The sequence below is a fragment of the Falco naumanni genome, chromosome 7 (assembly GCF_017639655.2).
Source record: "Falco naumanni isolate bFalNau1 chromosome 7, bFalNau1.pat, whole genome shotgun sequence".
Classification (NCBI taxonomy): domain Eukaryota; kingdom Metazoa; phylum Chordata; class Aves; order Falconiformes; family Falconidae; genus Falco; species Falco naumanni.
In genome coordinates, this window is record NC_054060.1 from 35,413,070 (window position 1) to 35,439,941 (window position 26,872).

The 26,872-nt window shown below is 60.9% G+C and overlaps 3 protein-coding genes across 10 annotated transcripts in view; 2 read left to right on the forward strand and 1 right to left on the reverse strand.

Annotated features, from left to right (window-relative positions):
• The window catches only part of TRIM9 (tripartite motif containing 9), a 71,102-nt gene extending 66,493 nt beyond the window's left edge, over nt 1–4,609 (forward strand). For all 6 annotated transcript variants that reach the window (XM_040601825.1, XM_040601827.1, XM_040601828.1 and 3 more), the window contains 2 exons: nt 526–688; nt 2,838–4,609. In XM_040601825.1, the coding sequence (XP_040457759.1) occupies nt 526–688; nt 2,838–2,900 (226 nt within the window). In that variant the 3' untranslated portion in view covers nt 2,901–4,609. The remainder of the gene's footprint in view (nt 1–525; nt 689–2,837) is intronic.
• Nucleotides 4,610–6,649: 2,040 nt separating this feature from the next.
• Nucleotides 6,650–19,823, forward strand: PYGL (glycogen phosphorylase L). Its single transcript, XM_040601039.1, has 21 exons — nt 6,650–6,781; nt 7,776–8,028; nt 9,533–9,634; nt 11,353–11,431; nt 11,738–11,841; nt 13,260–13,391; nt 13,964–14,075; nt 14,158–14,240; nt 15,077–15,220; nt 15,401–15,493; nt 15,729–15,875; nt 16,469–16,632; nt 16,733–16,847; nt 17,056–17,157; nt 17,237–17,384; nt 17,498–17,556; nt 17,888–18,029; nt 18,174–18,381; nt 18,454–18,588; nt 19,167–19,233; nt 19,422–19,823. The coding sequence occupies exons 2-21, from the start codon at nt 7,786–7,788 to the stop codon at nt 19,608–19,610; spliced, it is 2,568 nt and encodes an 855-aa protein (XP_040456973.1). The 5' UTR covers nt 6,650–6,781; nt 7,776–7,785; the 3' UTR covers nt 19,611–19,823.
• A 356-nt stretch (nt 19,824–20,179) lies between these two features.
• On the reverse strand, nt 20,180–26,107 carry LOC121091374 (lysophosphatidylserine lipase ABHD12-like). 3 transcript variants are annotated; one of them, XM_040601041.1, is made up of 13 exons: nt 25,979–26,107; nt 24,157–24,284; nt 23,571–23,673; nt 23,354–23,473; nt 22,994–23,024; nt 22,804–22,849; nt 22,587–22,716; nt 22,295–22,335; nt 21,917–21,996; nt 21,622–21,704; nt 20,881–20,959; nt 20,658–20,782; nt 20,180–20,302 (listed from the first exon to the last, which is right to left on the reverse strand). In XM_040601041.1, exons 1-13 carry the CDS (start codon nt 26,089–26,091, stop codon nt 20,281–20,283), a joined length of 1,101 nt encoding a protein of 366 aa, XP_040456975.1. In that variant the 5' UTR covers nt 26,092–26,107; the 3' UTR covers nt 20,180–20,280. The 3 variants fall into 3 exon arrangements, with proteins under 3 accessions (XP_040456975.1, XP_040456977.1, XP_040456976.1); XM_040601043.1 differs by lacking the exon at nt 25,979–26,107 and adding an exon at nt 25,453–25,793; XM_040601042.1 differs by lacking the exons at nt 23,571–23,673; nt 24,157–24,284 and having other exon boundaries at nt 25,979–26,106.
• Between the last annotated feature and the right edge of the window lie 765 nt (nt 26,108–26,872).

The following is a 26,872-nucleotide window of genomic DNA, read 5'->3' on the forward strand; positions in this document are numbered from 1 at the left end:
CCCAAGCATGCACGGCATCACCCCTGTGCGGCACCCCTTTCTCATCAACACCCAAAGCCTTGCAACTTGTGCAGCAAGAAAATAGTGCTTGCCTTTATCCCTGTGCCACGCTATTGCTCGCTTTCCCCACGGGACAGCAGAGCTGGGGGGCTTGGAAGCTTGGGCAGAGCCTGGTGTCACCTTCCTGCAGCCTCAAGGGCTAGAGCAGGCATTGAGGTGGGCTCTGCAGCTTTGCTCCCCGGGTCCACTTGCTTTACCCCATGGCTGTGTTGCTGTGGCCGCTCCGGTAGGCAGCCTTGCCCTTGGGGACATCATGGGAAGCAGAGAGCACTTCCATGGGAGGCTTGCGGAGGAGGTGCCCAGGGAGCTGTGAGCGTGGCTGGGATGGATGCAGGTCTTGGCCTGCCTCCAGGTGAGCTGTGAAGTTTAGTGTCATCAGCGCTTGAGGTCCATGGCCTGAACCCTGAGCTGGGAGCACAAGGGACATGAAACCACAGAGATGATCTGATCTTCTCGTCCCCGCAGAACCGAGGGTGGCATAACAAAAGGTGCCACGGTGGGAGTGCTGCTGGATTTGACCAGGAGGACTTTGACGTTCTCCATCAACGAGGACCAGCAAGGGCCTGTCGCCTTCGAGAACCTGGAGGGCCTCTTCTTCCCGGCGGTCAGCCTCAACAGGAACGTGCAGGTACGTGTGCTGCCCGTGGTCTGTGGAGCACTGCAGCAGCATTCCCTGCGGGTGAGCTTGCTGGCAGGGTCCCTCTGATGCCGCTGTGGCTGCGGTGCCTGTTGACGCTCAGCAGCGTGGGGGCTCTGCGGGGTGGGGAGGGCTGTTGTGCAAGAGGGGTGGTTTGGAAGGAGCTAAACTCACACACTAAACCACCTGCGAGTCTCTGAAGTAGGGCAGGCCTTCCTGCAGACAGAGCTGCTGTGTCCAGCTCCTTGCTCCATGTTTCTCCATCAGGGCTGCTGGAGCACCAGGTTCTCCAGCCCTTCCTGGCTGATGGGGTTTGACAATTCTGTTCCATGATGCCACCCCACAAGAGCCTCACCAGCTCTTACAGCCATCCCAGGACCCAGACAGGAGCATTACCAGGGAGAAGGGCACCTTTGAAAGCCTATTTTCTTCTGGGGAGTTTCAAACCCCTCTTCTCTCCCTCTCTCCCAAGCTCTCTGCTCTCCTGAACATCACCAAGTGGTGGCTCCCTGGGCCTATCCGGTATTTTCATCTTTCGTTTTTCTGACTGATCACGTCCCTGCCATCATCTCCCCCAGTGAGCCTTCCACATTCACCCAGCCTGGCTTTGGCACATCCACTCTACCACTGCTTGCACCTCCAACACTGCACAAGTGCCCAGGCACATCCTAGGACACGCTGCACGTAACAGATGACCTCAGGGTGACGAACATTTTGGCATGGTCTTCTGCCAGTGGATGTCCAAGGCATCACCTCTGTGCAAGGGCAGAGGCGCGAAGTGGCCTCTAAAATAGGGATTGGTGGATTAGGGCAGGCTTTATTTTGTCCGTCAGGGTATAGGGCGTACCGTGCTGTCACCAAGGCAGTGACAGTTTTGCAGCAGCACTGGGGCTGCAGTTGGTCGGTACCATCCCAAACCCTGGGATCATCCCTGCCAGTGTCCCACCCCCAGCACCTCGCAGGCAGGACCGTCTGCCCAGCTTGGAGAAGGGCTGGCAAATGTGTCTGTCACATGCCGTGTTTAATTAGGAAACATTACAGAAGCCCATCTTGTTTGCGCTGGTTTTGGAGTTTGTTGCATTAATTTGGTGTGATAAAAACACCCTGCTCCGTGATGGGTTTCGTTCCTACCACAGTCCCTTACACAGCCCTAAGAGACAAGTGTGTTTCTGGAGCACCTCTGCTCGCTGGCAGCTCTCTGGGCAAGGCAGAGCTTCAATCCCCTGACACAGAAATGCCCTGGGGTGCTGATAAAAGGCTGCTAATAAACCCAAAAGTTTTCTCTAAGTCTGTGTCTGAAGGGGAAAATGCTGCTGTTCCAATAAAAGAAGGAACTGTGCTTTCCTCCTAAATGAAAGCATTTGTGGAGGGAACTGAGTCACGGATGCACAGCACATGGATGCCCTGGCCCCTTGCCCAGGCAGGCTGTCCAAGCAGAGCCTGCCTGTATCCCTTACGGACCAGGATTTTCCTTGACACAGTGAGCATCAGGTCTCCAGTATTTCTTTCCTTTTGTCCCTGTGTCACAGTCTCTGCCGCATCACTCCCCTCCCCCAGATGATGCCAGGCCGAACGCCTAGCTCCCGTTTTCACAGAATCGTGGAATAGCATGGGCTGGAAGGGACCGTGCAAGGTTTCACTTGGGCACCCCCCACGCTGTAGCATGGCCCTGCCCCAGCACTTGCTGCTGCTCAGCTTCCCCGCTGCCAAGGACCTTCCTCCAGCAACTGGCCACGTCCCCTCCGCTGTGTGGCACGTGCTGAGCTCGGGGGCTTCTCAGAGGTCTCCTGTACTGAGTGGCCGCGTGTCTTTCAGGCCTCTCCATTACCCATCTGCAGAAAGACCCAACTGCTGTAGTGTCCCACCCCTCTGGCAGCCGACTGTTGGATTTGTCTGCAGCCAGCTTGGAAGATGTGGGACTTGGTACTGCTGGGACCAGCCGTCCCGCTTCATATGGGCTCCAGCAGTGCCAGCAAGTCATGAAAACGCAAGATGGAGCCACCATTCTGAGGACAGCCTGTCCTGCTTCCCCCCGGGTGCTGCTCCTGCCCTCCCTGGGGGCAACGTGCCAGCTGCCGTGCCATGAGCTGTCCCACCAGCCACCGAGGGACGTGGCTGAGCCCCATGTCTCTCGTTGCAGGTGACGCTGCACACTGGCTTGCCGGTCCCTGAATTCTACACTTCGCGCTCGGCCATGCCATGAGGATGCTCCTGGAGCCGGCTGCCTCTTCTCGGGATGAGAGGAGCCAGCCCGTTCCCTCCTGTGGGACGAGGCCGGCCGCCGAGCCGCCGGGTCCCTGCTCAGCCGCCAGCCGGAGACGGGGAGGCGAAGCGGGGAGGAAGACCCCGGCTTGTGGCCATCTCTGCTTTCCACCCTCCTGCGCTGTCCTGTGTGTGTGCGCTTCGCTGTTTAGCTCTTTTTGGCTGATGAAGTACCTAGGTAGCCTGAGATGTTCCTCTGTGTCCGCTTTTAGGTTTGGGTTTATTGATTTCAGTTGGGGTTTGCGGGGGGCGGGGGGGAGGGGCAGGCGGTTTCGTCTCGTTTGTCAGAGCGCTTTCCCCTCCTGTGGGGCTGGCCGGAGGGACCGAGGAGGGACCCCTGCCACGGGGAAGCTTTCACCCACACCAGCCCCGTTACTTTGCAGGATATTTCTTTCCCCTGTGGCCTTTCTTGCAGAGTGCCCTTGGTCATGTGTAGAGGTGGGTCCTGGATTACCAGTCAGTCTCCATGTCCTTACCAAAACACCCGGCCCGGTCCCTTGTCCCCCCGAAGCGTTTCTGTGGGGCGCAACGGTGGGGCAGGGGGTGGCCACCCTGTCCCCAGGTGCTCCGGGTGCCGGCAGGCCCTTGTTGCGGCACCAAGCACCTGCGCAGTGCTCTCCCCTGGCTCCCCACAGCCCGGTGCCAGCACACGTGCCACAGCCATACGCCGGAGAGCCCTTGCCTGGCTCTTTGGAGATTAGTGTTTATTTTTTTATAGTTGCCATATAAAGCCTAGCCTTAAATACTGATAGTGTCCTTCTGTTCACCAGAGAATTCATTCTGCAGTGAGGGTCTGACAGGGAGCCCGAGGATGGGGATGAGGAATGGGGGTGGGGATGGCAATGAGGATGGGGATGAGGATGGGGATGGGGAGCAAGGAGAGCTGGCCACAGCCCTCCCACGCGCTCAGGAATATGTGCCCACTGCCCTGCCTGCGCCTGCTGCCGGCAGCAGTTCCCGTCAGCCTCCACTCCCTACCCTGACTTTCCGGTAATTCAGAGGCAGGAGAGGAGTGGGAGGTCACGGCGCTGTGCCTGGCGCCAGCCCCCATTCCTGTGCCAAGGGCGCCTGCATGTGCACATCCCCACGCTTCGCTTTTCGGTCCTGCGCCATCTCCCAGCATGGCTGGCGGAGCTGGGGGGGCAGCGGTGTCGCTGCCGGGGGGGTGCCAGCGTGCCCAGCCCGGCCCAAGAGCTGCAGCTCATCCAGCCGGGCTCGGGTGGGATGCTATGGGAGTACCGGTCCAGCAGAAAGACAAGTGTAAATAGACCATTCCCTTCCAGCGTGCCCTCCTCTAGGACGGTCCCATTCGTTCCCTTGTTGCTCCAGTATTAAGTTTACCTAATTTATTGGATGGGTGCTATCTTGTTGACTTACACCGAGGAGTTTCTCTCAGCTGCAGGAGAGCCGTGTTGCGGGACAACGCCGAGCAGCTCTTTGGTGAATTACTGACGAGCCCCCCGTGGCCGGCTCACCCGGGGCTCCTCTCTCAGCCGTTATCCCCCGTTCTTTAGGATGTTCATGGTGCTTGTTAGACTCCCAGTGATTGTAAGACGTCGTCCCCCTGTACGCGATGATAGCTGCATACAGCCGCTGTACTGAAGAGAAGTGTCATGTTTGCTGTTCTAATAAAGGACTTTTATGAGAGAAGGGCAGGGCTTCCCAGAGCATCTCTGTGCCACCACAGCTCCCGGCTTTGCCTCCCGTCTCACGCCCCCTGCCAAGTGCAGGGTGCTGGAACACACCGCACATCCCTCACTGTCCCTATTGGGAGACTGCGCAGAGAACGGACAGAACTCGGTTCATGGGAGGGAGGGGGGCACAGAAGCCAGCTGAAACCCAGTGTGGCGGCAGCACTGTGAGATGACCGAGGGGCAGGGGGAGCTGGTGCCACTATGTCCCCTTCCCTGGCATGGCAGCACTGCAGCACCCTCTCTCCGTGGTGGTGCCAGGGCCAGTAAGGCAGCAGCACCCACGGGATAGCAAGGACAGGAATTTTTATTTTCCACCCCGTGAGCTGGAGATGCTCCAGGAGATGGGCGATTGCAACGCCTGCATTAGCTCTGCAGGGCTGTCGGGGAGCTAACCCGGGCACAGCCATGAATGCCAAATCCAGCAGCCCCACGGCCTGCCCAGCCCTTTCCTGACCCTTTCCCTTGCCAAGCAAACTCCCGCCGCCCTTCGTGTGCACAAGGAGCGGTGGTGAGGCACCATTCCCAGCATGCGGCTGAGCTGGGACAGCGGGAGAGGGGATGGGGCAGCTCTCAGCCCTGCTGCCACACAGCAACACGGTGCCTGCCTGGGGCTCCCCGCTCTGCCTGCAGCCCATCAGGGTGAGAGTTTGGGGGACCAAGGGACGGTCCTGGGCACTGAGGAGCTGGGGTGTAAGGAAAGAGGGATGGCATCCGGCGGGAGAGGGGAATTGCCTAGGCTGGATATGGAGCAGCATCTCCCCAGGGGGACAAGCTGGAGTGTCCAGCCCAGTGCAGCCCCCCACCCCGAACACCAGCCCCTGCCCTGAGACCCCTCCGGGATGAGAGATGGAGGTAAGGATCAGGGGGGGAAGAGAGAGAAAATGACGGAAATCATGAGATGTTAAGAAGTGAAAGAGCCCAGCAGCATTGCGATGCAGTGCTGGCAACACCAACATCCCTTCAGGGGGGATCTTTCTTCCAGAAACAGGGGCAAAGACGAAGGGATGAGTGGCGCTGGGGTCATTTCCAAAGGAAAGGCAAGGCCAGCTCTTCCAGGGGCCTGGGAAGGGCTTGCTGCTTGGATATGAGCACCTGCTCTGCGTTTTCTCAGAGCACCTCAGAAGAGGTTTTCAATGTGAAGCCTCTGAGCTCATCATGGGCTTGAGTCCAGGGCTAAAGAAAAAAACACTAATGCATTACATTAAGTGCATTAAGTGATGTCTCAGAACGGTGCTTGTCCTTTCCAGAGAGGGAACATGCCCAGGACACCGGGGATACGGGAAACTGCGTCCTGCCTGCAGCATGTAAAACCCAGCCACGCACGGCGGGGAGGGAACAGCCCAGGGCCAGAGGACACCCACCACCTGGGTTGGCCCCTGAAGGCCAGGGCAGAGCCTCTGGGCTCCTGCATCCCAGCTCCAACTTCTGAGGGAGCAGCACCGGGGGCTCCGTCTGCCCAGATCCACCCAGGGCTCTGCCCCACGCTCAGCAGCTCTCGGAGCCCTTTGCATGGCACCGTTTGCACGGCTGCCGTTCCCACCTGCATCGGAGGGCAGGTCCTGGGCATGAGACGCCTGCTCTGGGCACCGAGGCCCCATCTGCTTGGGCTGGCACCTATGGGCAAGGCAACTGTGCTCAGGCTCCCACCCGGGTAATAACGCCTCAACTGCCTTGTGAAAAATCAGGAAGATGGGTCACATTCCTTTTATTCCAGCATTGCACGTGTGCAGTTTGGGCTGGTTCCTGGACTTTTGGCGAGCCGCTGCAGCTCATTGCCAGGACCCGGCACAGCCCACGGCCTCGTGCCGAGGGGATGGCCAGGGTGGCTGGGTCAGCCCCAGCAGCAGTGGCGTTGGCTGCTCCTTGGCTGTGTGTGGTTTAGCTTTGCCGAACTGGGCAGGGAAAGCGCGCCAGGCTGGAAAGCCTGCGCAGGCACAGCTGGAGGAAGAGGAAGAGGTGTTGCGTTGTACGCTCAGCTCAGCTATCCCTGCCCTCAGGAGGAACCGGAGGCAGGACAGGACTCCGCAGGGCAGGCAGCCACCCAGCTCTGCCTGGGGAGGCGGCTGCGAGGGGCTCGGAGCCAACTGGGGTCCAACACCACTTCCAGAGGGACTGTGGAGCAGGCAAGGTGAGGAGGTGAGGGGAGATTGCTGCAAGGGCAGGGGGTGCAGGGGATGGGGTGCGGGGGCAGGGCTGCGAGGGGATGGGGGGCAGGGGCAGGGCTGCGAGGGGATTGGGTGCAAGGGCGTGGGGGGCAGGGGCAGGGGTGCTGGGGAAGGGGTGCGAGGGGGTGGGGTGCAGGGGCAGGGCTGCAAGGAGACGGGGTGCAGGGGCGCAGGGCCGGGATCGGGATGGGGGCCGGGATGGGGACCGCGACACTTCCCGTCCGGGCCGGGCGAGCGGCTTTTCCCGACGGGCCTCGCAGGGCCCCGGCCCCGCCCCCCCCCGCCGCGGGCCGCGTGGCCCCGCCCGCTGCCGCCGGATAAGCGCGCCCCGCCCGGCGGCGGCACCGGCGCTGCTCGGTGTAGGTGCGGCCGGGGGGGGTACCCGTGCTTGGCCCCCGGCTCCGTGCCCTCCTCCTCTTTGCACTGTCCCGGGGTCCCCCCCGCCCTTTGCACACCCCTCTGTGCGTCCCCGAGATCCCCTCCCTGCGCGCCCCCAGGGTCCGTCCCGCCTCTCAACACCCGCCGCCTGTGCGCCCCCAGGGTCGTCGTCGTCCCCCTTTGCGCGCACACACTCCGCCCCGGTCCACCCCCGCCCCCCCCCCCCTCCTTTGCACGCCCCGGGTCCGCCCCCACGCCTTTGCACGCCCCTTTGTGCACCCCTGGGGTCGTCCCCCGCCTCTTTGCACACCCCCCTGGGTTGTGTTCCCCCCCCTCCTTTGCACGCCCCTCTGTGCTCCCCGGAGTGTGTCGCCCCCTTCCTTTGCACGCCCCTCTGTGAGCCCCGGGGTGTCGTGTCCCCCCCTTTGCACGCCCCTCTGTGCGCCCCGGGCCCCCCCCTCGCTCCCCCCCGGTGGCCGGAGGCTCCCGCCCCACGCGTGGGCGGGCGGCGGGGCGGCGCCAGCCGGGGCGGAGGCGGAACGCCGTGCCGGTGTGTGTCCCCTCCCCGTGTCCCCGCAGCCCCGCCGGGATGTCGCGGCCGCTGTCGGACCAGGAGCGGCGGAAGCAGATCAGCATCCGCGGGATCGTGGGGGCCGAGAGCGTGGCCGAGCTGAAACGGGGCTTCAACCGCCACCTCCACTTCACCCTGGTCAAGGACCGCAATGTGGCCACCCCCCGCGACTACTACTTCGCCCTGGCCCACACCGTGCGGGACCACCTGGTGGGGCGCTGGATCCGCACCCAGCAGTACTACTACGAGAAGGACCCCAAGGTGGGAGCGCGGGGATGCTGAGCCACCCCCCGGGCTGCTGGGAGCCACCCCTCCTCGTGGGGCGGGGGGAGGTGGGGGTGGGACCCCCCCTCGGCATCCCCGGGGTGGGCGACATGGGGTGGGAGAGGGGGGATTTGGGCAGCGTCGTAACGTCTGGGGCGCGGTAGGGGGATGTGGGGAATGTCGAGTTCGGGTTTGGGGGATGTTCCCCCGAACTCCGCCGAGCGCAGGGGCTGGACATCAACACGCCGAGGCCACTGTCCTTTGCTTTGCAAAACAAACAGGGCGCAGCCTGGCCGGGAGCTGGGCGCAGGGCACCGTGTTTACTGTCCCGCACGCCGGCTGCGCTTTACCAAAAGCAGCCGCAAAGCTTTCCAGGGTGAATTATCCGAAGGGAGCTGATGACCCTGAAGCCAAGCCGCAAACCGGCCTTGTTTAAAACAGGCACAAGCCTCATCTGCGCGACGGTGATCCCAGGCGTGAGAAATCCAGTTTGTGCCGGAGCCCCTGCGCCACTGCTCGCCCGCTGGCTTGCCCCGTGTGGGGCTCTGGCCGCGGGGGGATTAAGCCCTTATCCCCTCCTGACACCTGGGTGGCCCTGTCAGCTCCAATTTCCTCCCTGCCAACACCTCGCTGGGACCGTGCCCCCTGAGAGCTCCCCTCCCCGTGTCATGTAGGGGTGAGAAAAAAGATGAGCCTTTTCCAGGGCTTGACTGTGGGGACCTGCCTGGATAGCCGTGCCAGGTGCCACCTGCCCGGCGTCACCACTCCCAGCTCTGCTGGGGCCAAACCAGTAAGCCCAACCGATCCTGACCAGCGCATCCCATCGCTGTCCCCAGCCCAACTCTGCGCAGGTCCTGGGGAAACCTGTCAAGTCAGCTGCTTCCTCCGGCCTAAATCCTTCCTTAAAACCTGCCGGTGCTGACGCTGGGGCACAGCTTACGCAAGGCTCTGCCTTACCGGCCGTATCCTGCACCCGTGGTGTTGGCGAGAGGGGAGGCCAAAGCGTGCCCTGCTCCCGAGACCAAGCCCCCCAGGGCTGGCAGAGGAAGCCTGTGTCCCTGCGGCCATCGTGGGTGCCTGGCCCTGATGGCTCACTTGGTTTTCTGGTTGCTTTGCAGCTCAGGGTGGTATTAGGAAACATCTCTTCTTTAAAGTTTAACTTTGTACGGCCGTGGCCACCAGCGTGCTCGGGGTGACCATGGTGGAGTTGTTCCTGCTGTCGGACAGGGCGCCGGAGCTTGTCCAAACAAAACTGTCTCGGCGCTCTGCTGTTCCCCGCTTGGGAAACAGCAGCAGTGGGAGAGCAGGGGCTGCAGGGCACGGCTGCCGTGGGGCCTCTGGGGAGCCCCAGCCCTCAAATTCCTGGTGCAAACCACCTTGACTCTGGTGAGAGTTGTGTTTTTCCTCTTGTTTCCAGATAACACCTGGTAGTGGCTTCTGGGGTCTAGGGGAGCATCTTCCAGCTCTGGGGAAGGTGACCAGGGATGGTTTTCTCTTTCAGAGGATTTACTACCTCTCCCTGGAGTTCTACATGGGGAGGACTCTGCAGAACACCATGATTAACTTGGGGCTGCAGAACGCTTGCGACGAAGCCATCTACCAGGTGAGCATCCCAGGGGGTCGGTGAGGACCTGGACCAGGAGGGCTCTGTGCTCTCCAGCTCCTGGGGATGTCCGTGTTGCACCATGCTGGCTGCAGACTGCTTCCCCAGCTGCAGGCGGTGCCGTAATGGATAAACACTGGTCCAGGACCTGCCGTGTGCTGGTGCTTGCTCAATCGGGGCTGCCCAGCCTGGTGGCTGCATGCTGAGGGATGCAGCACGGTGCTGCAGAGCACCGGCAGGATGAGGGCTCCAGCCCATAAATGGCAAGGAAGCTCATGGCTCTGCGCATGGGGCCGTTAATAGCTGTAATCGATGGCAGTGGAGAATAAAACCTTAGCCGAACTCAACCCCAGCCTGGTGCTGGCACCAGGCAGCACTCAGGTTATTGAAGGGTTTTGGTGGTTTGCACCCCTTGTGAGCAACGCCGTCGTATGCGGCTGGGGTGGTTGCACAACAGCAGCTTTTGTGCAAACACATTCAAAGGAGAGGAACTTACTTTTGGGGTTTTTTTTTATATTTTATCTATTGACCGTGCAATGAGGATGGCGGCTCGGCTGGTGGGTGAGGGTGGAGGGGAAGAGCCTGGGGAAGCAGACGGTGTGACTATTTGGAAATCATCCTCTTTGCAGCAATGGCAGGTCAAGCTCTGAGGCAAATCTTCCTTACTGCGTACGCTGAGCCCCCTAGATGCAAATGCCAAACGTTTCCAAAATAAAATGTTTGGTGTAATATAAATCACTTACAATACTGTGGTAGGCATTCGGGGCTGCCAACGAAATTCAGAGCTGTGCAGCCTCGTGCCGTGGAACACCGGCGAGGCTGTGGCCGGTGCTGGTGCTCCTGGACTTGCCTGTGGCCAGCTGGTTTGGGAGAAGGTGCTGCCCACTTCCATGTGAGTGGTGCGGGTCCAGCCTTCCCACATGGGTGCCCGTGGCCTTGGGGCCATCCCCACTTGCTGTGACCGTGGGACATCAGCGGGACATTGGACCAAGGGGTTTCCATGGGAAAGGGTGGCTCGGCCCTGGCAAGGCACCGTCTTACTTCCCGCTGAGCTGCCCAAGGAGCTTTGCATAGGCAAAACCTCTTCCTCCCCACAGCGTCCTGGGCTGGGAACTTTAAATTTCCCTGGAAAAGTGGTATAGCCGCTTCTCTGGGTGTCTCTGTTAGAGGGTGATGCCTGGAGCCAGGGGGGTGGGCCCTTGGGTGCCTGCCCTGGGGAGATGAGGGTGCTGGGGGAGCAGGAACCGGCCCCTGGGGGGCTGCAGCCATGAGGCTGGGGCATGGAGAGAGGGAAGTGGGGCTGGGAATGAGCTCTGGGAGACCTGCCCAAAATGTTTGGGACCACAAGAGCAGTGCCCTGGTTATGTCTGGGTGCCCCCTGCCACAGAGGCTTGTCCATGGCAAGGTCAAGGGTGTGTGTCCCCCTTGTAAAGGCTGGTGTAGTGGCTTTAAACACCAGAGCTGGTCCCTGCCAGCTCTGTGCAGCAGCAGTGGAGGGGGAGAGGGACTGCTTTGGGGGCAAACCGCCATGTCCCACCTGCAGGGATGGATTTTGCAGGGTCGGGTGCTTTTCCACCCACCTCCTGGAGCCCGCCTGCAGGGGAAGATGGTAGCGGTGGGTGCAGGGCAGCACCCAGGAGTGTGTGCCAGCAGTGCCTCCCCTGCACGGGGCCGGGCACTTAGAAAGTCTCCCATCGCCTTCTCCTCCTCGGCTGTAGCTCGGGCTGGACATGGAAGAGCTGGAGGAAATCGAGGAGGATGCCGGCCTTGGCAACGGTGGTCTCGGCAGGCTTGCTGGTGAGTGAGCCCCCTAAAACACTCTCATTGCCTGGGTGGTGGGGCACAGCCCTGGGGGCTTTACAGCCACTGTGGGGGGGATACTATACTTAAACTCAGCGGGGTTTATTGCTCCAGCCTTTCCAGCACGGGGTGAGAGGTGCTGGGTGGCTGGGGAGCGAGCAGCGGGTGCTGGCCCTGGCTCCTGTCCCTGCAGGGCTGCTGCATGGGGCCACTGGCTGGCCGTGGGGTGAAGGACCTGCCGTCTGCCGGGGCTCCTGGCTCGCCGGGGAGGTGCAGCTCACTGCTCTCCCCTCTCCCTGGCAGCCTGCTTCCTCGACTCGATGGCGACGCTGGGGCTGGCAGCATATGGCTACGGCATCCGCTACGAGTACGGCATCTTCAACCAGAAGATCCGGGATGGGTGGCAGGTACGGACAGAGGCGTGTGGCCCTCGCCTTCCTCCGGCTGCCTTAGGCCAGTGGCCTCCTTAGGTCAGGCCAAGGTCGTGGTGTGCAGATGTTTTCCCTTAGCTTGGAGACTGCTGGAGCCAAAGTCGGTGCTGTGGTATTTAAATCTTGTCAGATGTTTTCTCGAACGAGTTTAACTTCTTAAACTGGTGCAAGCACATAACATCCCTCCCTGTGGTGGGGAAGCCAGTCTTTCATCCCAGCTGGCTCCAGCGTGTGGGGCTGGGGATCAGCCCAGTGTCACAGTTCCCGCTCAGGCCTGGTAGTGGCTTGGCACAGCCACGTGGAGGGGAGCAGACCTGCCTCGTAGCACACCTTGCTAATTAGCAAAAATCCCAGCTGGGTCTGTGCAGATGCCTGCCCACGTAGTTGGCACATGAGCCGTATCTCTGCGGGGAGCAGGACCCCTTTCTGGGGCTGCTGTAGGAGCAGAGAGGTCGATGCTTCCACCTCTGGGGCATCCCCAGCTCTTCCTTGCAGGGGCCAGCAGGATGCTCTCCTTGGGAATTCTCTGGCTGCTGCAGGCTGCCCTCGTCCGTGTCCACAGTGTGCCCTGCTTGGGGCCAGCACCGCCACGAGAGCTTCTCTGTGGCTGTGTGGAGCTGGAGAGGATGGAGAAGTTGCGTCCCTGTTCCTTGTGGGGTGGGGGCTGTTTGGCCGAGGTGGTACAGGAACCGCGTGGGGAGGTCTAGGGGAGGCCAGCTCCAGCCCCCCAGTCCTGCTGTGCTGCTCAACGCCTGGGTTAAAGCATCAGAGGGTAGAAGAGGCTGTTTTGGAAATGCAATTGAAAAGCGTGTATCTGCAAAACTCCTGGTGGGAGGCAACCCCAGATACCCCCAGGGACCCTGTGAGGACTCCCAAAAGCTGTATCTACAGCCAGCAAGCGCATTTCCCAGCTGCTGCATCTGAACGGGGCTCACCTCCCCTGGTGCTGCTGCCGGGAGCTCTGCCCTGGCCGTGCCAGAGGTGATGTCTAACCTGGGCTGTCTCCTGTAACAGCACGGCCAGGGTAGGGAATGAGCCCGCTGCGTCAGCCAGCCTGCAGGCTGAGGTTGAAACTCTGATGAAGGGGGACTAATGGTGTCTTGGCCACAGCACAGCAGCGTTAGCGATGCACTAAGAGAAACACTGCTTTCGTCCCCATCCATCACCCCTCCGGCAGGGAGACCCCAGGGTTCAGGGTGGTTGGAGTAGAACCAGCCTTCGGGCTCGCCTCGCCCTGCCAGCACCAAAACTCGGATTTGGGGCAGACAAGCTCCGAAGCATCGTCCCCTTTGCTACAAGCAGCCGGAGCCACTGGCAGCCATCCTCCATGTGGCACAACCCAGGGAGGTCCCTGGGTTGGGTGGCCCCATCACTGCTCTCACTCCTTCTGGCAGGTGGAAGAAGCCGACGACTGGCTCCGGCATGGCAACCCCTGGGAGAAAGCTCGCCCCGAGTACATGCTGCCCGTGCATTTCTACGGCCGGGTGGAGCACACTGCCACCGGTGCCAAGTGGGTCGATACCCAGGTACGGGCTGGGGTGCAGCCTTGCGGGGCCAGTGTGTGGGGAACCCCCCCTGCACGGCTTGTCCTGGGGGGCTCCCACTGGCCGGCTGTGCCCTGGGCATGGGTCCTGCCAGTGTCTCTGCCCGGGAGGGTTGCACTGGTGAGGCTGTGTCGCTGGGGTGGAAAAGGCAGTGGTGGAGCAAATTGAGGAGATGGGCATCGGGATGGGGACTGGTTTTGCTGCTCCACGTCTGCATCCAACCTCTGAAATACCCAAAAGCCCCTCCAGCAGGTCTGCAACGCACAGCCCAGCAGGACGGCTTAAATTAAGCTTCTCCTGACACTCACAGGCCTTTCTCCATCCCCCGAGCGCTTCTGGCAAACACCAGCCACCGGGCAGACCTGGCGTGTCCCCGGGGCAGGGGGTACCAAGCGCATCCACACACACGCAACCCCATGAAGGCAGGTGCACGCCTGAGCTCGCTCCTGCAGGAGGGTCTGTGGGATGGGAGGGCTCTGGCGGGGCAGGGGGGGCCGTGGGGGGACACCAGCCAGGGGCACAGCCTGGCTGCAGCTGCCCTGCTGATGTCCCAGGTGGTGCTGGCGCTGCCCTACGACACCCCCGTGCCCGGGTACATGAACAACACCGTCAACACCATGCGGCTGTGGTCAGCTCGGGCACCCAACGATTTCAACCTGCGGGACTGTAAGTGGGTGCTGGCGGGGTGTCATGCGGGATGGGGCGGGGGGCTGTCCTGCGCCCCCCTTATCCCTCTGCTCCTCCCCAGTCAATGTTGGAGACTACATCCAGGCCGTGCTGGACAGAAACCTGGCAGAGAACATCTCCCGTGTCCTCTACCCCAATGACAACGTAAGTCACAACGCAGGGTGGCTGTCCCTGCCTTAGGGACAGCTACAGAGCACCCAGAGTGCGAAGTGGAGCAGCCCCTCTTGCCGGGGTGCTGCAGAGATGCTTTCAGTTGTGTTTCACGCCACCTGTAATGCTTGGGTGGGGATTGCTGCCTCTCAGCAGCGCTGCCCAGGGCTGCAGCAGAGGCGAGTCCGTTCCTGGGCAAATCTGCGCTCAGCAGAGGGAGGGAGTGGAGATGAGAGTGACCTGGGGGGGAAATGGGGGGAGATAGTGAGGGGTGGCTCCCCTTGCTGGGCAGCCTGTTTTGGGCAGGTCCCGATGGGGTTTTTCCCTGTTTAATCCTACCCCAGCCTTCCCAGCTGGCAAGGAGAGCTGGGGGTGTCACAGCTCCGGGGAGGGGGGGAGGTTGCCTCCTACAGATCTTCTTTGGCAGACCAGCAGGTTAACGTTCTGTGCTGCGTGAGCGGTGGCTTTAAGTCTTGTCTTAGAAATAGCTCCTAGGTGTTACATCCCCTGTGGCTTCCCTTCCCGTTGCCCCGGTACCTCTCCTTCCTGCTGAAACTTTCAAACCAGGGAGAACGGGTTTACACGATGCTCGGGGGAGAGATTTAAGCTCCATTTGTACCAGCACATCTCAAACCCTTGTGCTCAATTTGGGAAAGCAAGACGATGTAGGGGTTAGAGCTGCTGCCAAACCTGTTGCTGGGGGCTTGCACCACACCATGGGGTGGATGTGTCCCGGCATGGGTCCCCCCACAGCAGGGAGCCCCAGGAAGGCGCAGGCGTGCCTGGGCAGTGCGGTGCAATCCTGCAGCACCCTGCTTCTCTGCTCACAGTTCTTCGAGGGGAAGGAGCTGCGGCTGAAGCAGGAGTACTTTGTTGTGGCTGCCACCCTCCAGGACATCATACGCCGCTTCAAAGCATCCAAATTCGGGAGCACGGACAGCGTCCGGACTGTGTTTGATTCCTTCCCTGACCAGGTATGAGCCAGGGTTGCTCTGACGTGTGCCTTGGAACTCGTTTTGATGCCTCTCAGATGTACACCCAGGGCTGGGGAGGTTTTGTGGACCCTCCATGATGCCTGTGCCCAACTGACTTGGGCAGTGGGATGCCCACATGTCCCCCGCCTGTCCCCACTGCCACCCATGCTCTTCCTACAGGTTGCCATCCAGCTGAATGACACACACCCTGCCATGGCCATCCCTGAGCTGATGAGGGTTTTTGTGGACATTGAGAAGCTGCCGTGGAACAAGGTAGGGAGACCTGACCTGGCCCCTGGGTCCCCTCCACTTGCACCCACCCTCCTGCACGGGGGGGTCTGGGGAATCAGTCCCATAGCTGCTGGTGGCCTGGGGAGTGATGTGGGGCAATCAGGTTGGGTTTAACCAGCATGGACTTGGAGGTGCTGCTGGCCACAGTGGGAGGACCATGTGTGGGTGCCAGCTTCCCCCTTCACTGCTCACCACCGTCTCCCCCTGCCCCGGGCAGGCCTGGGACATCACCAAACGGACCTTTGCCTACACCAACCACACCGTGCTTCCCGAAGCCCTGGAGCGCTGGCCGGTGGACCTGGTGGAGAAGCTGCTCCCCAGACACCTGCAGATCATCTATGAGATCAACCAGAGACACCTGGATGTGAGTGCCTTGGGGCAGTGTAGGAGCCCTCTCTAGAGAGCGGGATGGGGATGGCATGCATTGTACCATTGGGATTAGGGGGATGCACAAACTGGTAATGTCGGGTGTGTGGCTGGGTGGTTCTGGCTGCTATTTCATGAGGTTGAGGTGTAGGAAAGCCCTTTCCCACCAGCACGTTGCCATCCTGCACTTGGTGGCTGTTTTAGAGGCTTCACCCATTGCTCCAAGGACCTACCTGTTGGCATTGCCTTGCTCCCTAAATGCTAAATTCATCCTGGAGAAGGATGAGGTTGGGGTGCGAGGGAGATGATGGTTTAGCCTCCTGGTCTGGCAGCACGAGGCTTTTGCCAAAGTGGCCCCATTAACCACGCGTGTGTCCACAAGACCCGCTCTATGGGGACTCTTCTGTCCAGAGGCATCCATGCTGGGGGAGGGCACCCTTTGGAGAGGGTTTGCACCGTCACTCTGCAGTTAAAGCCATTGCTCTGGCTGGTGTGAAACACACTGGGGACATTGTGTCCCTTCCTTGGGAACTGTGGGGTGGGACATCACTAAACACCAGCACCGCTCACCTCTCCGGCCTCCACTGGCAGTACATCGCATCCCTCTTCCCTAATGACGTGGACCGGCTGCGGAGGATGTCCCTGATAGAGGAGGGGGGCACCAAGAGGATCAACATGGCTCATCTCTGCATCGTCGGCTCCCACGCTGTCAATGGTGTGGCGAAAATCCACTCCGAAATAGTCAAGGCTCAAGTGTAAGTGCGGGGAGGGAGGTGGTGGTGGATCATCCTCAGCTTGGAAATGTGGTGGTGCCAGGTAGGTGAGCCTGAAGCTGTCCCCTCCTCATCCTCACAGCTTCAGGGACTTTGCAGCGCTGGAGCCGGAGAAGTTTCAGAACAAGACCAACGGCATCACCCCACGGCGCTGGCTCCTGCTCTGCAACCCGGGGCTGGCAGAGCTCATCGCAGAGGTAATGGCATGGGGGGAGCGCACCGGTCCCTGACCCTTCCCAACCCTGGGGATGCTGCTCCAACCTCAGCCGTTTACATCTTCTAAACGTTCAGGCTCTGCTTGGCTCTCACCTGAGATCCAGCCGCTTTGCTGGGCGGGAGCAGCATGCCTGATGAGGGCAGCCACCCCCGTCCCACCATCAGCACGTGCCTGTGCTCCTCTTGCAGAAAATTGGGGAGGACTACGTGCGGGACCTGAGCCTGCTGACAAAGCTGCACGAGTTTGTGGACGATGACCTCTTCATCCGGGAGGTTGCCAAAGTGAAGCAGGTGAGGGGACGGGGGCAGGGGGGATGCAGGCAGGGGGCTGCAGCCTGGGAGCTGACATGTTCCCTGCCCCCTCGCCCAGGAGAACAAGGTGAAGTTTGCGCTGTACCTGGAGAAGGAGTACAAAGTGAAGATCAACCCTTCCTCTATGTTTGACGTGCACGTGAAGAGGATCCACGAGTACAAGCGGCAGCTGATGAACTGCCTGCACATCATCACCATGTACAACCGTAAGCCACCGCGCACCCCGAGGGGACATGCTGCCCTGGGAGTGCACGAGCATCCCTATCCCCTGGGGCGGCAGCTAAAACAGAGGGTGACACCACACTGCTGTCTTCTCCAGGCATCAGGAGGGATCCTGCAAAGCTGTTTGTGCCAAGGACAGTGATCATTGGGGGCAAGGTAAGTGGGGTCAGGAGTTTTAAAGCATGTTGGACTAAGTCCTTGAGAATATCCTGGGGAATTTGGGTACAGATGTCTCGTGGGGCCATGTCTGTGAAACTCCCCAGGGAGTGCTGGGGAAGCACTTGTTGGCTTCAACCCAAGCAAGGCACCAAGCTCTTGGGGGGGTTGCACAACCGTATGCTGCCTGTGGTCACACAGCCCCCGAAAATCTGGTGGTGTGACGTGTGGCTTGGATGGGGGCAGGGCTGAGCGGGTGCCTGTGGCAGCTGGTGCACTTCACCTGCCCCTGGTGCCAGCCCTCCGGGCTCACCCCCGGCTTTTCTCCTAGGCTGCTCCAGGGTATCACATGGCTAAAATGATCATCAAGCTCATTAATGCTGTGGGTCACGTGGTGAACAACGACCCCGTTGTGGGCAGCAAGCTGAAGGTCATCTTCCTGGAGAACTACAGGGTCTCACTGGCGGAGAAAGGTAGCCCACGTGGGGCACGCTGTGGGGAGGGGATGTCCGCCCCATGGCTCCATCCCTGCGAGACAGCAGATCTAATGCCCTTTGGCATGACACAAACCCAGAGCTGGTCACCACAAGCCCCTTGTCCATGTGTTTTGCTGGCAGTGATCCCTGCTACCGACCTGTCGGAGCAGATCTCCACAGCGGGCACCGAGGCATCGGGTACGGGGAACATGAAATTCATGCTGAACGGGGCTCTCACCATCGGCACCATGGATGGAGCCAACGTGGAAATGGCCGAGGAGGCTGGAGAGGAAAACCTGTTCATCTTTGGCATGAGGGTGGAGGACGTCATGGAGCTGGACAGGGAAGGGTGAGGGCTGCGGATGCTGTGGGGGTGCCACCACCATGACAGCACCATCTCATATTGACCCTTCCCCACCAGGTACAATGCCCACGAGTACTATGACCAGCTCCCTGAGCTGAAGCAAGCCATTGACCAGATTAAGAGCGGCTTCTTCTCCCCAGATGAGCCTGATCTCTTCAAAGATGTGGTCAACATGCTCTTCCACCATGACAGGTGAGGCCTAGGATGCCATCCATCCCCTCGGTTGGGTCTCTCCACCAAAGTCCTGGTGCCCGTGTGGAGCAGCCCCCTGCACCAACCATCCACCCTCTGGTTGATAAAGTCCCATTTTTCTGGCCCGTGCACCCGGATGAGCAATCGATGCTCCACGGGTACGCAAGGCTGTCCGTGTACGGCGCTTCAGTTGCTGCATTAAAGCCCGTGGTACATTAAGGCCAAGACAGATTTGGGTGTGCAGCCCTCACCAGATGATAGATGCCTTTAGCCTTTCCTGGCCAGAGCACAAAGCACCCAAGGGTGTGGGCACTTCACACCGGAGAAATGTTTTCCTGGCAAGTTGACACAAGGTGTGCCCTGGCGGGGCACCCATCCAGCCTGTGCCACAGCACTTACGGGCTTGCAGGGCCCTGTGCAAACAGGGCTTGGGGGGATGAATTCGCCTGAAGCACCTGTGTCGGGGGGGGGCCCAGATCTGGCAGCCCCAGCCCCCTGTGCCGAGCCCACCGGCCGCCGCCATGCTCCCATCTCTGCACTGTTGCTCTTGCTGACTCCTGTTTTCTTCGCTGCTACAGGTTTAAAGTTTTTGCAGACTATGAGGCTTATGTCAAATGCCAGGAGAAGGTCAGCGAGTTGTACCTGGTGAGTGCCAGCCTGGGGATGAGGCAGGGGAGCTGTGACAGGGCACAACAGCCCATCTGGTGACAGGGTCTGGTGGGGCTGTGTACCTAGATGGGTTCCTAGCGAGGAGGCTGAAAGCTGGGCTTGGGGCTAAGGTGCCACCCATGGCACAAACCTCCAGCCACACTGTCCCACCCTTCTCCTTGCAGAACTCCAAGGCATGGACCAAGATGGTCATCAAGAACATTGCAGCAGCTGGCAAGTTCTCCAGCGACCGCACCATCAAGGAGTATGCCCAGGACATCTGGCATGTGGAGCCCTCTGACCTGAAGATTCCGCCACCCAACGAGCCCCGGGATGCAGCCGAGGACAAGACCCCGAACGGCACGGCAGCATAGGGGCACGGAGCTGCTGCCAGCTGGAGCCAGGGGACACAAGCACACGCGCTGTACAATTGTCTCTGCTGTCTAGTCTCTATGTTGCTGCTGCTGGCTTTCCGACGGAGGGGGAAGGGGGGAAATTTTTATAATGTAGGTGCTGTGCGGAAAGTAAAACCACGTTGCCCTGTTGCTTGCATAGGTGCTAAAAATAAAAGTGCCATTAGAGTCCAAGGGGCTGTTTGCTGAAGCCTAAAATTAGCGACTGAGCTCACCTGCACCAACGCCGACACAGAAAGTGGGTGTAGGGGGTGAGCTGCTGGGGATGGGCCAGCACAGCTGGACACCTGAGCCCTCCCAGCTGCTGCTGAAGCAGGACTTTGGGGTGCAGCTCTCACTAGTCCTCAGGCATCAGTGCCAGGGGGGTTCCGGGGAGTTGGCAGACAGGCCCGTGTGCCCCCAGCACTGCCCCATGTGACGCTCCCGGTCACAGCTCACATGGTGCTGCCCCAGAAGCAAGCATCCAGACCCCAGCAGTATCTCCGTCCCCTGAGTAACCTGCAGCATCCTTGTGGCAGCGGGCAAATTAGAAAGTTTCTCTGTAGTTTTTATTACAGCAGTAAGTTCAGTGCCATGAGGGGTTCCTGCTGGGAGTCTGAGGGAGTGCTTGTGGTCGCTGTGGCAGGTGGCATCACTGACTGTTCAAGAAGTCTCTGCAACAAGACGCAATAAACCTTACGCTGTATTGCTGATTGTCCTGTCCTGCCCAAGAGCTGGATTTCTGATCCCTGGATCAGTGGGTCTGAGCTGCACCTGGCAGCTCTGCACTCAGGGCAGGGAGGAGCTGGCACTGTCCCCAGGGCCACCTCCCCATGACACCCAGGTTCAGGATAGCCTCAGAGCAGTGAGGAGCAACTGGAGCTCAAAACTCAACGCCAGCAAACACCGGAGGGAGGGGAGGGAGCAGGGGGAAGGCACACCCATGGTTGCAGCAGGGGAGGATGCATCTGTGGAAGAATTGGCCAAGGGTCGTTCTGCGCACCCCAATTTCTGCAGAGCAGCACTTACTTCACCAGGGCGGGCAGCTCTGGGTTGAATGAGATGTAGTCGTGGCCCAGGCCCAGCTTTTTGGGAAAGGTAATGAACTTCACCTTGGTTTTGTCCTTGTAGGTACTGCGAGCGGTCTCAAAGAGCTGGCGTGGGATGGGAGTGCTGTTAGTGGCATGTGCAGGGGACCCCAAACCAGGCTCCATGGCCTCGTTAAAGCCCATGTGGTGACAGCGGTCCTCACCTTGTGGGCCAGGTGCAGAGGCAGGACAGCATCATCTTCAGCGTGCAGGATGAGGAGCGGGCAGGTCAGCACCTTCACACTGTGGGCAGCAAGCACAGTGCTGAGGAGTCACCCCAGAGCCGACGGACTCATGGGAGTCTCCCCATCTCCTGCTAATTGTCCCACAGCATCCCTGACCCCTGCCAGCACTGCCCTTCAGAACCATCCAGCCCATCGGTGGCTAAGGGCAGCTGCTGAACCACGTCAGGACGATGCCCTCGCTGCTTGCCCCAGCATGGCAGCACCAAGCACCCCAATAACCTTAAACCCCCGTTATGGGGTGCTCAGGCTTGAAACGTGCCCATGAGCCAGGTGGCTTTTAGCAAAGGCTACCGTGGTACGTGTGCTGCAGCGTGGCTGAGACCCAAGTGCGTAATACTCAAAAAAAGGGTGGTGGCTTGTGGACTTTGCTTAATAATGGTACCTGAAATTATGCAAATAAAAAGCCACTTTTAAAGCATGAGGAAGCTGGGCAAACACAAATAAGAGCACAGGTATTTCACGGGGCGCTGAGTAACCTGGGCTAGTGGAAGATGTCCCGGCCCGTGGCAGGGGGTTGGAACCAGATGGTCTTGAAGGTCCCTTCCAACTCAAATTGTTCTATGATTCTATGTCCAACCCACTCATCCTCGGCCAGGTGATCCCAACATCATCCCCGCAGCCCCATGGGGACGTCTGTGTACCTTCACACCAGGCACTCACTTCTCGTCGCTGCAGAAGAACATGTTGCCCAGAGCTAGCGAGTCCAGGATGAAGTACTCAAAGCCCGGGAACTGGCGGTAGATCTGCCAGGGAGAGAGTTGCGGGGGTGCCGAGCCATGGCTGTGACTGATGCACCCTTCCCCTGTGAGGGGGGAAGACCCAGGCCGCTGGGGCTGCCACTGCCAGGGGACCTCATGGGCAGAACCCCCCCACCTGTCACCACTGGGGGACCCCACAGGCAGATCCCCCGCTCATCACTGCTGGGGAGCCCCACAGGCAGAGCCCCCAGGCTCACCTTGCTGATGGGGATGTGGGCAGCTGCTTCGCGGATGCTGGGGTACGATGACTCCAGGACAACAGCATCAACCTGGACCCCTAAAGGCAGAGTGGGGCGAGAGCAGGCATGACTGGGGGGGGCAGGGGGGGGCTGTCATCCCCCACCAAGACTGCTGCCATGCTCACGTCCCAGGCAGCAGTTATGAGACCAAGATGCCTCTGTCCCACTAAGGAGGATGGGGACAGCCACTTGTCCCCACCACGGACGCCAAGCCTGATGCTTGAGCAGAGTGTGGCGGGGCTCCCCAATGACTCTGTGCCCCCAAAATCTGATCAGGGATGTGCAGACCCCCAGGGGGACACCACACGGGGCCAACCCAGCCACACTGGCCCTTACCTCGCTCCTCCTGCAGTTTTCTTGCTGCATTCGTGGCAATCCTGTGAAAAGAGAGGTGACAGTGAGGGGGAGCATCCACGATGCCCCGTCAGGGTGCACAGCACTCACCCCCCCGCCTTGCCTGCTGGGTTTTCCTTTGCAGGTGCCTCTGCTGAGGAGCTGCTCTAACCCTCTGCTCCACCCCTGAGTGGCACCAGTCTGGCAGCAGCATCACAGCCCGAGGACCAGCTGTGGGCTCCAGTGTCAGCTGGCATCCACAAGGTGTCCCCCCCTTGCCCAGCCCCACACCTACCCTGTCCCCAAGGAGTGTCCCCAGAAGAGGATGCTGTTGTTCCCGCTCCGCGCTTTGGCCCAGTCATAGAGTGCCAGGACATCTGTGGTAAAGCCGCTCTCTGTGGGGTACCCGCTGGAGTCCCCATAGCCTGGGGGGGGACATGGCTCTGTGTCGTGACCCTGGCAGGCACCAGCCCCAGGGGGTCACACAGCAAGAGGCAGGGGGATGATTTTACCTCTGTAGTCGAGAGCCAGGATGTGGAATCCAGCAGCCCCCATCATCTGTCAGCAGAGCAGCACTGTGTTATGTCCAGGGGCAGGGCAGTGGATGTCCCCCAAGTCCCCCCAGCACCGCTCGGTTCATTCTGCCCAGGGTCTGTCTTGGGTCCCCAGAGCCAGCATGAGCACAGGGAAAGGACCACTTACCTTCAAGAACTGGACACGGTGGCTCGCAGCCCTGATGGGGAAAATTGGTTTAGAGCTTGGGAAGGGACCCCCAAGGAGCCCTCCCCTGCAGTGCCAGACAAGGGACCAGGCTGAGTTTTACCCAGGAAGGGAGTGCTGGGTGCTCTGGGGTGGGTGGTTTGGATGTTTCACTTTCACCTTTCACCCAAAAGGACTTCCCTTGACTCATGGGGTGAGAAACCACCACGGCAGCCCCAGCCCCGCAGCACTGCTGGCTGCTGCACCCACTTTGCTAGTTCTCCCCCTGTGCTGATGCCATCGTCCCCTGGGAGAGGCACGGCGGGGGGTCCCGGCCCCACAGCAGTGCTCACGGGTACTCGCCTGGTTCCCCCATTGCCGTGCAGGTAGATGATGATAGGGTGAGCGTCGGCAAGTGCCTCCTCATACCAGCGCTGGTCCTTGCCTTGCGCCTCGTCCGCTCTGCTGCTCGGCACCGTGTGCCTGGTGGGGGGCAGGGCAGGGTTACCCCAGCTCAGGCAGGACGCTGGCGTAGCCACACGGCTGTGCCCGCCCGGGGTGCTGGGGTTGCCCCACTCACCAGATGCCAACCGTGACGTCTGGCTCCGTGGTGAGGTACAGGTTGATGGTGTTGTTCAGCAGCAGCTCTGGCCGCCGAAAGTCCACGAAGAAGGGGAAGGCCACTAATGGAGAAATCACAGCCATCACACGGGCAACCCAGGAGCCTCATACCCAGCTGCTTTTATGCATTTTTTCCAAAGCAACATGCCATTGTTTCTACATTATTTGCCTAAAAGCCAAGGGCTGTGGTAGGGCCAGCCCGGGGAGCGGGTAGGCGAGCACAGCCCTCTGCTACCTCCTCCCACCCAGATTTCCAGCCCCGTTGAGGCTGTGCGTGCCCAGATATGTTGTAACGGCAGGCGGTAAACAGGGTTGGTGGCACTATGTTATTACAGCTTGCAAAACAGAAGGCGCCAACGGGAAAGGTCCCTCTGTGCCTCCTCTGCAAGCCCACGGCTAGCGGGGGGTCAGACGGGTGCTGCCCTGGTGCCACCCAGGCACTGGGTGCAGCCCCACTCACGTTTTGGGGGGACCCCTCCCTGCCCCCTGCCCACTGAATTCCTGGGGTGGGGCTCCCCCATTTGGGACAGCCCCAGAGCACTCACAGAAGTTCAGGTAGACAAATTTGGTGAGCAAGACGGGGAAGAGGCGGATGAGGAAGGGCACGGAGATGTAGATAAGAAGCAGGTGCAGGAGGAGGGTGCGCAGCCGGGGACAGCAGGCCAGCCAGCCCCTGCAAGGAAGGCACCTGGTTAGCATGTCCCCTCCTGTCCCAAGGGCTCTGGGGCACAGTGGAGCAGGGTCCCCCTTCCCAACCCCAGTTGTGATGGCTGGATACAGTGGGTTTTCCCTTGTAAGGACCTGAGGCTGCCATTTGTGTCCCCCTGGGCCCAGGAAATGGTGTCCCCTGTCAGGGTTGTGTTTGGCTTTTGGGGATGGAGCCAAGGTGTCAGAACAGCCCTACTGCGACACAGCGTCACAAGAGGCCACCATCCAGTCCCCCGCAGCCTCCCACGGGACACTGGCAGGCAGGAAGGGCAGGGCCCACGCCAGCGCCAGGAGCTCCAAGCCAAACCAGCAATAAGGAGCAACTGATACTCTGTGGCAACACCCCGAGCCGTGGCTGGTCAGGCAGGGTCACGGCGGTGCCCCCCAGCCTGGCACTGAGAGCCTCTGCAGCTCCCCAGGGACAAGGAGGAAAGCCAGGGCAGGGGCTCAGGGAGCCCACAGCGCCGCGGGGGAAACCAGTCCCCAGAGCGATGTCCCCCAGTGCCACCGGCATAGGGTGGGGCGTGTGACCATCTCCGACAGCAGCCGGCACTGAAGGGCTGGGGAGCGCATCCAGCCACCCTGGGCCATGCCCCCCGCACCGACCCTGTACCCACCAGCCCCCGAGAGGGAAGGGAAAGCCAAGAGCCGCAGCTGGCCCAGCATCGGCGTCTCTCGCAGGCTGAACATGCCAGGTGATGGGGAAACTAGTCCGGGCACTGGGGGGATTGAGGGCAGAGGTTTCTGACAGGCGTCCAAGCACAGCTTGCTCCCTGCCAGCACATGACCGGGGTCAGAAGAGGATTTAGCCCATTGCCTGCCCTGGGGAGTGCTGCAAGATGCCAAGGAAGGGTTGCAGAGGGGGTGCCAGGGCAGGATGGCATGGTCCCCCAGGCACAGGCACCCTTCCCGGGGGGATGCAGGGTGACATGAGCCACACTGGAGCCACAGGGAGCTCCTCAAACCCCAGCCACCCCCCCAAGACTTTGTTCTGAGCAGTGCCGCTCTGCGCTGGCAGCAACGGGCCAGTGCTGCCCTCGCTGACGCCGCAGTTAATTATTAGGTGCTGCTCTCGGTCGACACCTAATAGTCAAGTTCAGGGGCGAGCACTCACACACGCCCTTGCAAAATACCTGCTGCAGGTGAGCACTGACAGGCCTGGCCCCATGGGGACATGTCCACCGAGGGGCATCTCTGACAGCAACAGGCCACCTCTTGGCTTCACGAGGACAGCAAGGTGACATGGGAACACAGCCACACCGTGGCATCAGGATGCAGGGGGGGTGCATGGTCATGGTACAGGATCACAGTTGCAGCAGGGTGACATGAGGACACGGCCACAGTACGGGCTCACGGCCGCGGCAGGGTGGTACGGCCATGGCAAGGAGAAAGGCACAGGGTCATTGCCCCAGCCAGGTGACAAGGCCACGGTGTGGGGACACAGAGGCACGGCCACAGCATAGGATGATGGCTACGGCAGAGGGACAGACCTACGGCACAGGGGACTCGGCGCTAGCACACGCTCACAGGAGTCCGGCTAGGGGACGGGGCAACGGGCGGACACCACAAGGGGACGGCGACACGGTCCCGCGGAGCGCCCGGCAGCGCCCCCACACCGGCCTGGCAGCCCAGGCTGCCCGCACCGCGCCGGGTACTCACCGCTGCCGCCGGCCCGCGTCGGCCTTGCCCTCCGCCCGGGCGCTGTCGCCGGCCCCGTCGCCATCCCCATCCCGGGCCCGCGCCCCGCCGCCCTGCTCGCCGCGCCGCCGCATGGCTCCCGCCGTCCGGCCGCGCCCGCCAGGCTCCGCCCACTCACAGTGCCAATGTTGCCGGCAGGCCACGCCCTCTCCCCGCCCCTTTGAGCCGGGGGGCGGGGCTGCGGCCGCCACGTGCTGCTGCCGCCGCCCAGGGGGACCCGCGGGGCTGCAGCCCCCTGTGTCCACAGCCCGGGCCGGGCCGGGGGGAGCTCGGGGCCGGCAGCTGGGTGACACGCCGGGACAACCAGCCATGCCAGGGCAAGGAGCGCACAGGGAAAGCTTCCAGGTTATATAAAAAGAAAAAAAAAATTCTTTTTTTTTTTTACATCTTTCAGGTTATGAAAAAAAATTAATTTTTAAAGGAAAAAATGTTTTAAACCAAACCTAGTGTCCCTGGCCTTCAGCCGGAGGGGTGGAAACCTGCCGCTGGTTCCCCTCCCAGCACTGTCAGACTGACTCAGCTGGAACTTTCCAGGCTGAAAGTTCCCACCGAGAAGGAAATATCCCAGCGTTACCAGTATTCCCCAGGAATCTCCGCCCGGCGCAGGAGGCTGCGCTGCCTGGACACAGACACACATGGCTGGGCCACCCATGGCCGTGCCTGCCGACAGGGCCACGGACGAGAGGGCTGCGGCAAGCAGGCTGCCAGTGGGCTGGGGACAGCCCCTTCTGCGGGGGGCAGCCAGCCCCCCCAGGCACCCTGGAAGGCTGCTCCTACCCCACCTGCCCCCAAAGCAAGGCCTGCGCTGCTTGCCCTGAGGTCACCGTGCCCAGCAGCCTGCTGCTGCGATTTTAG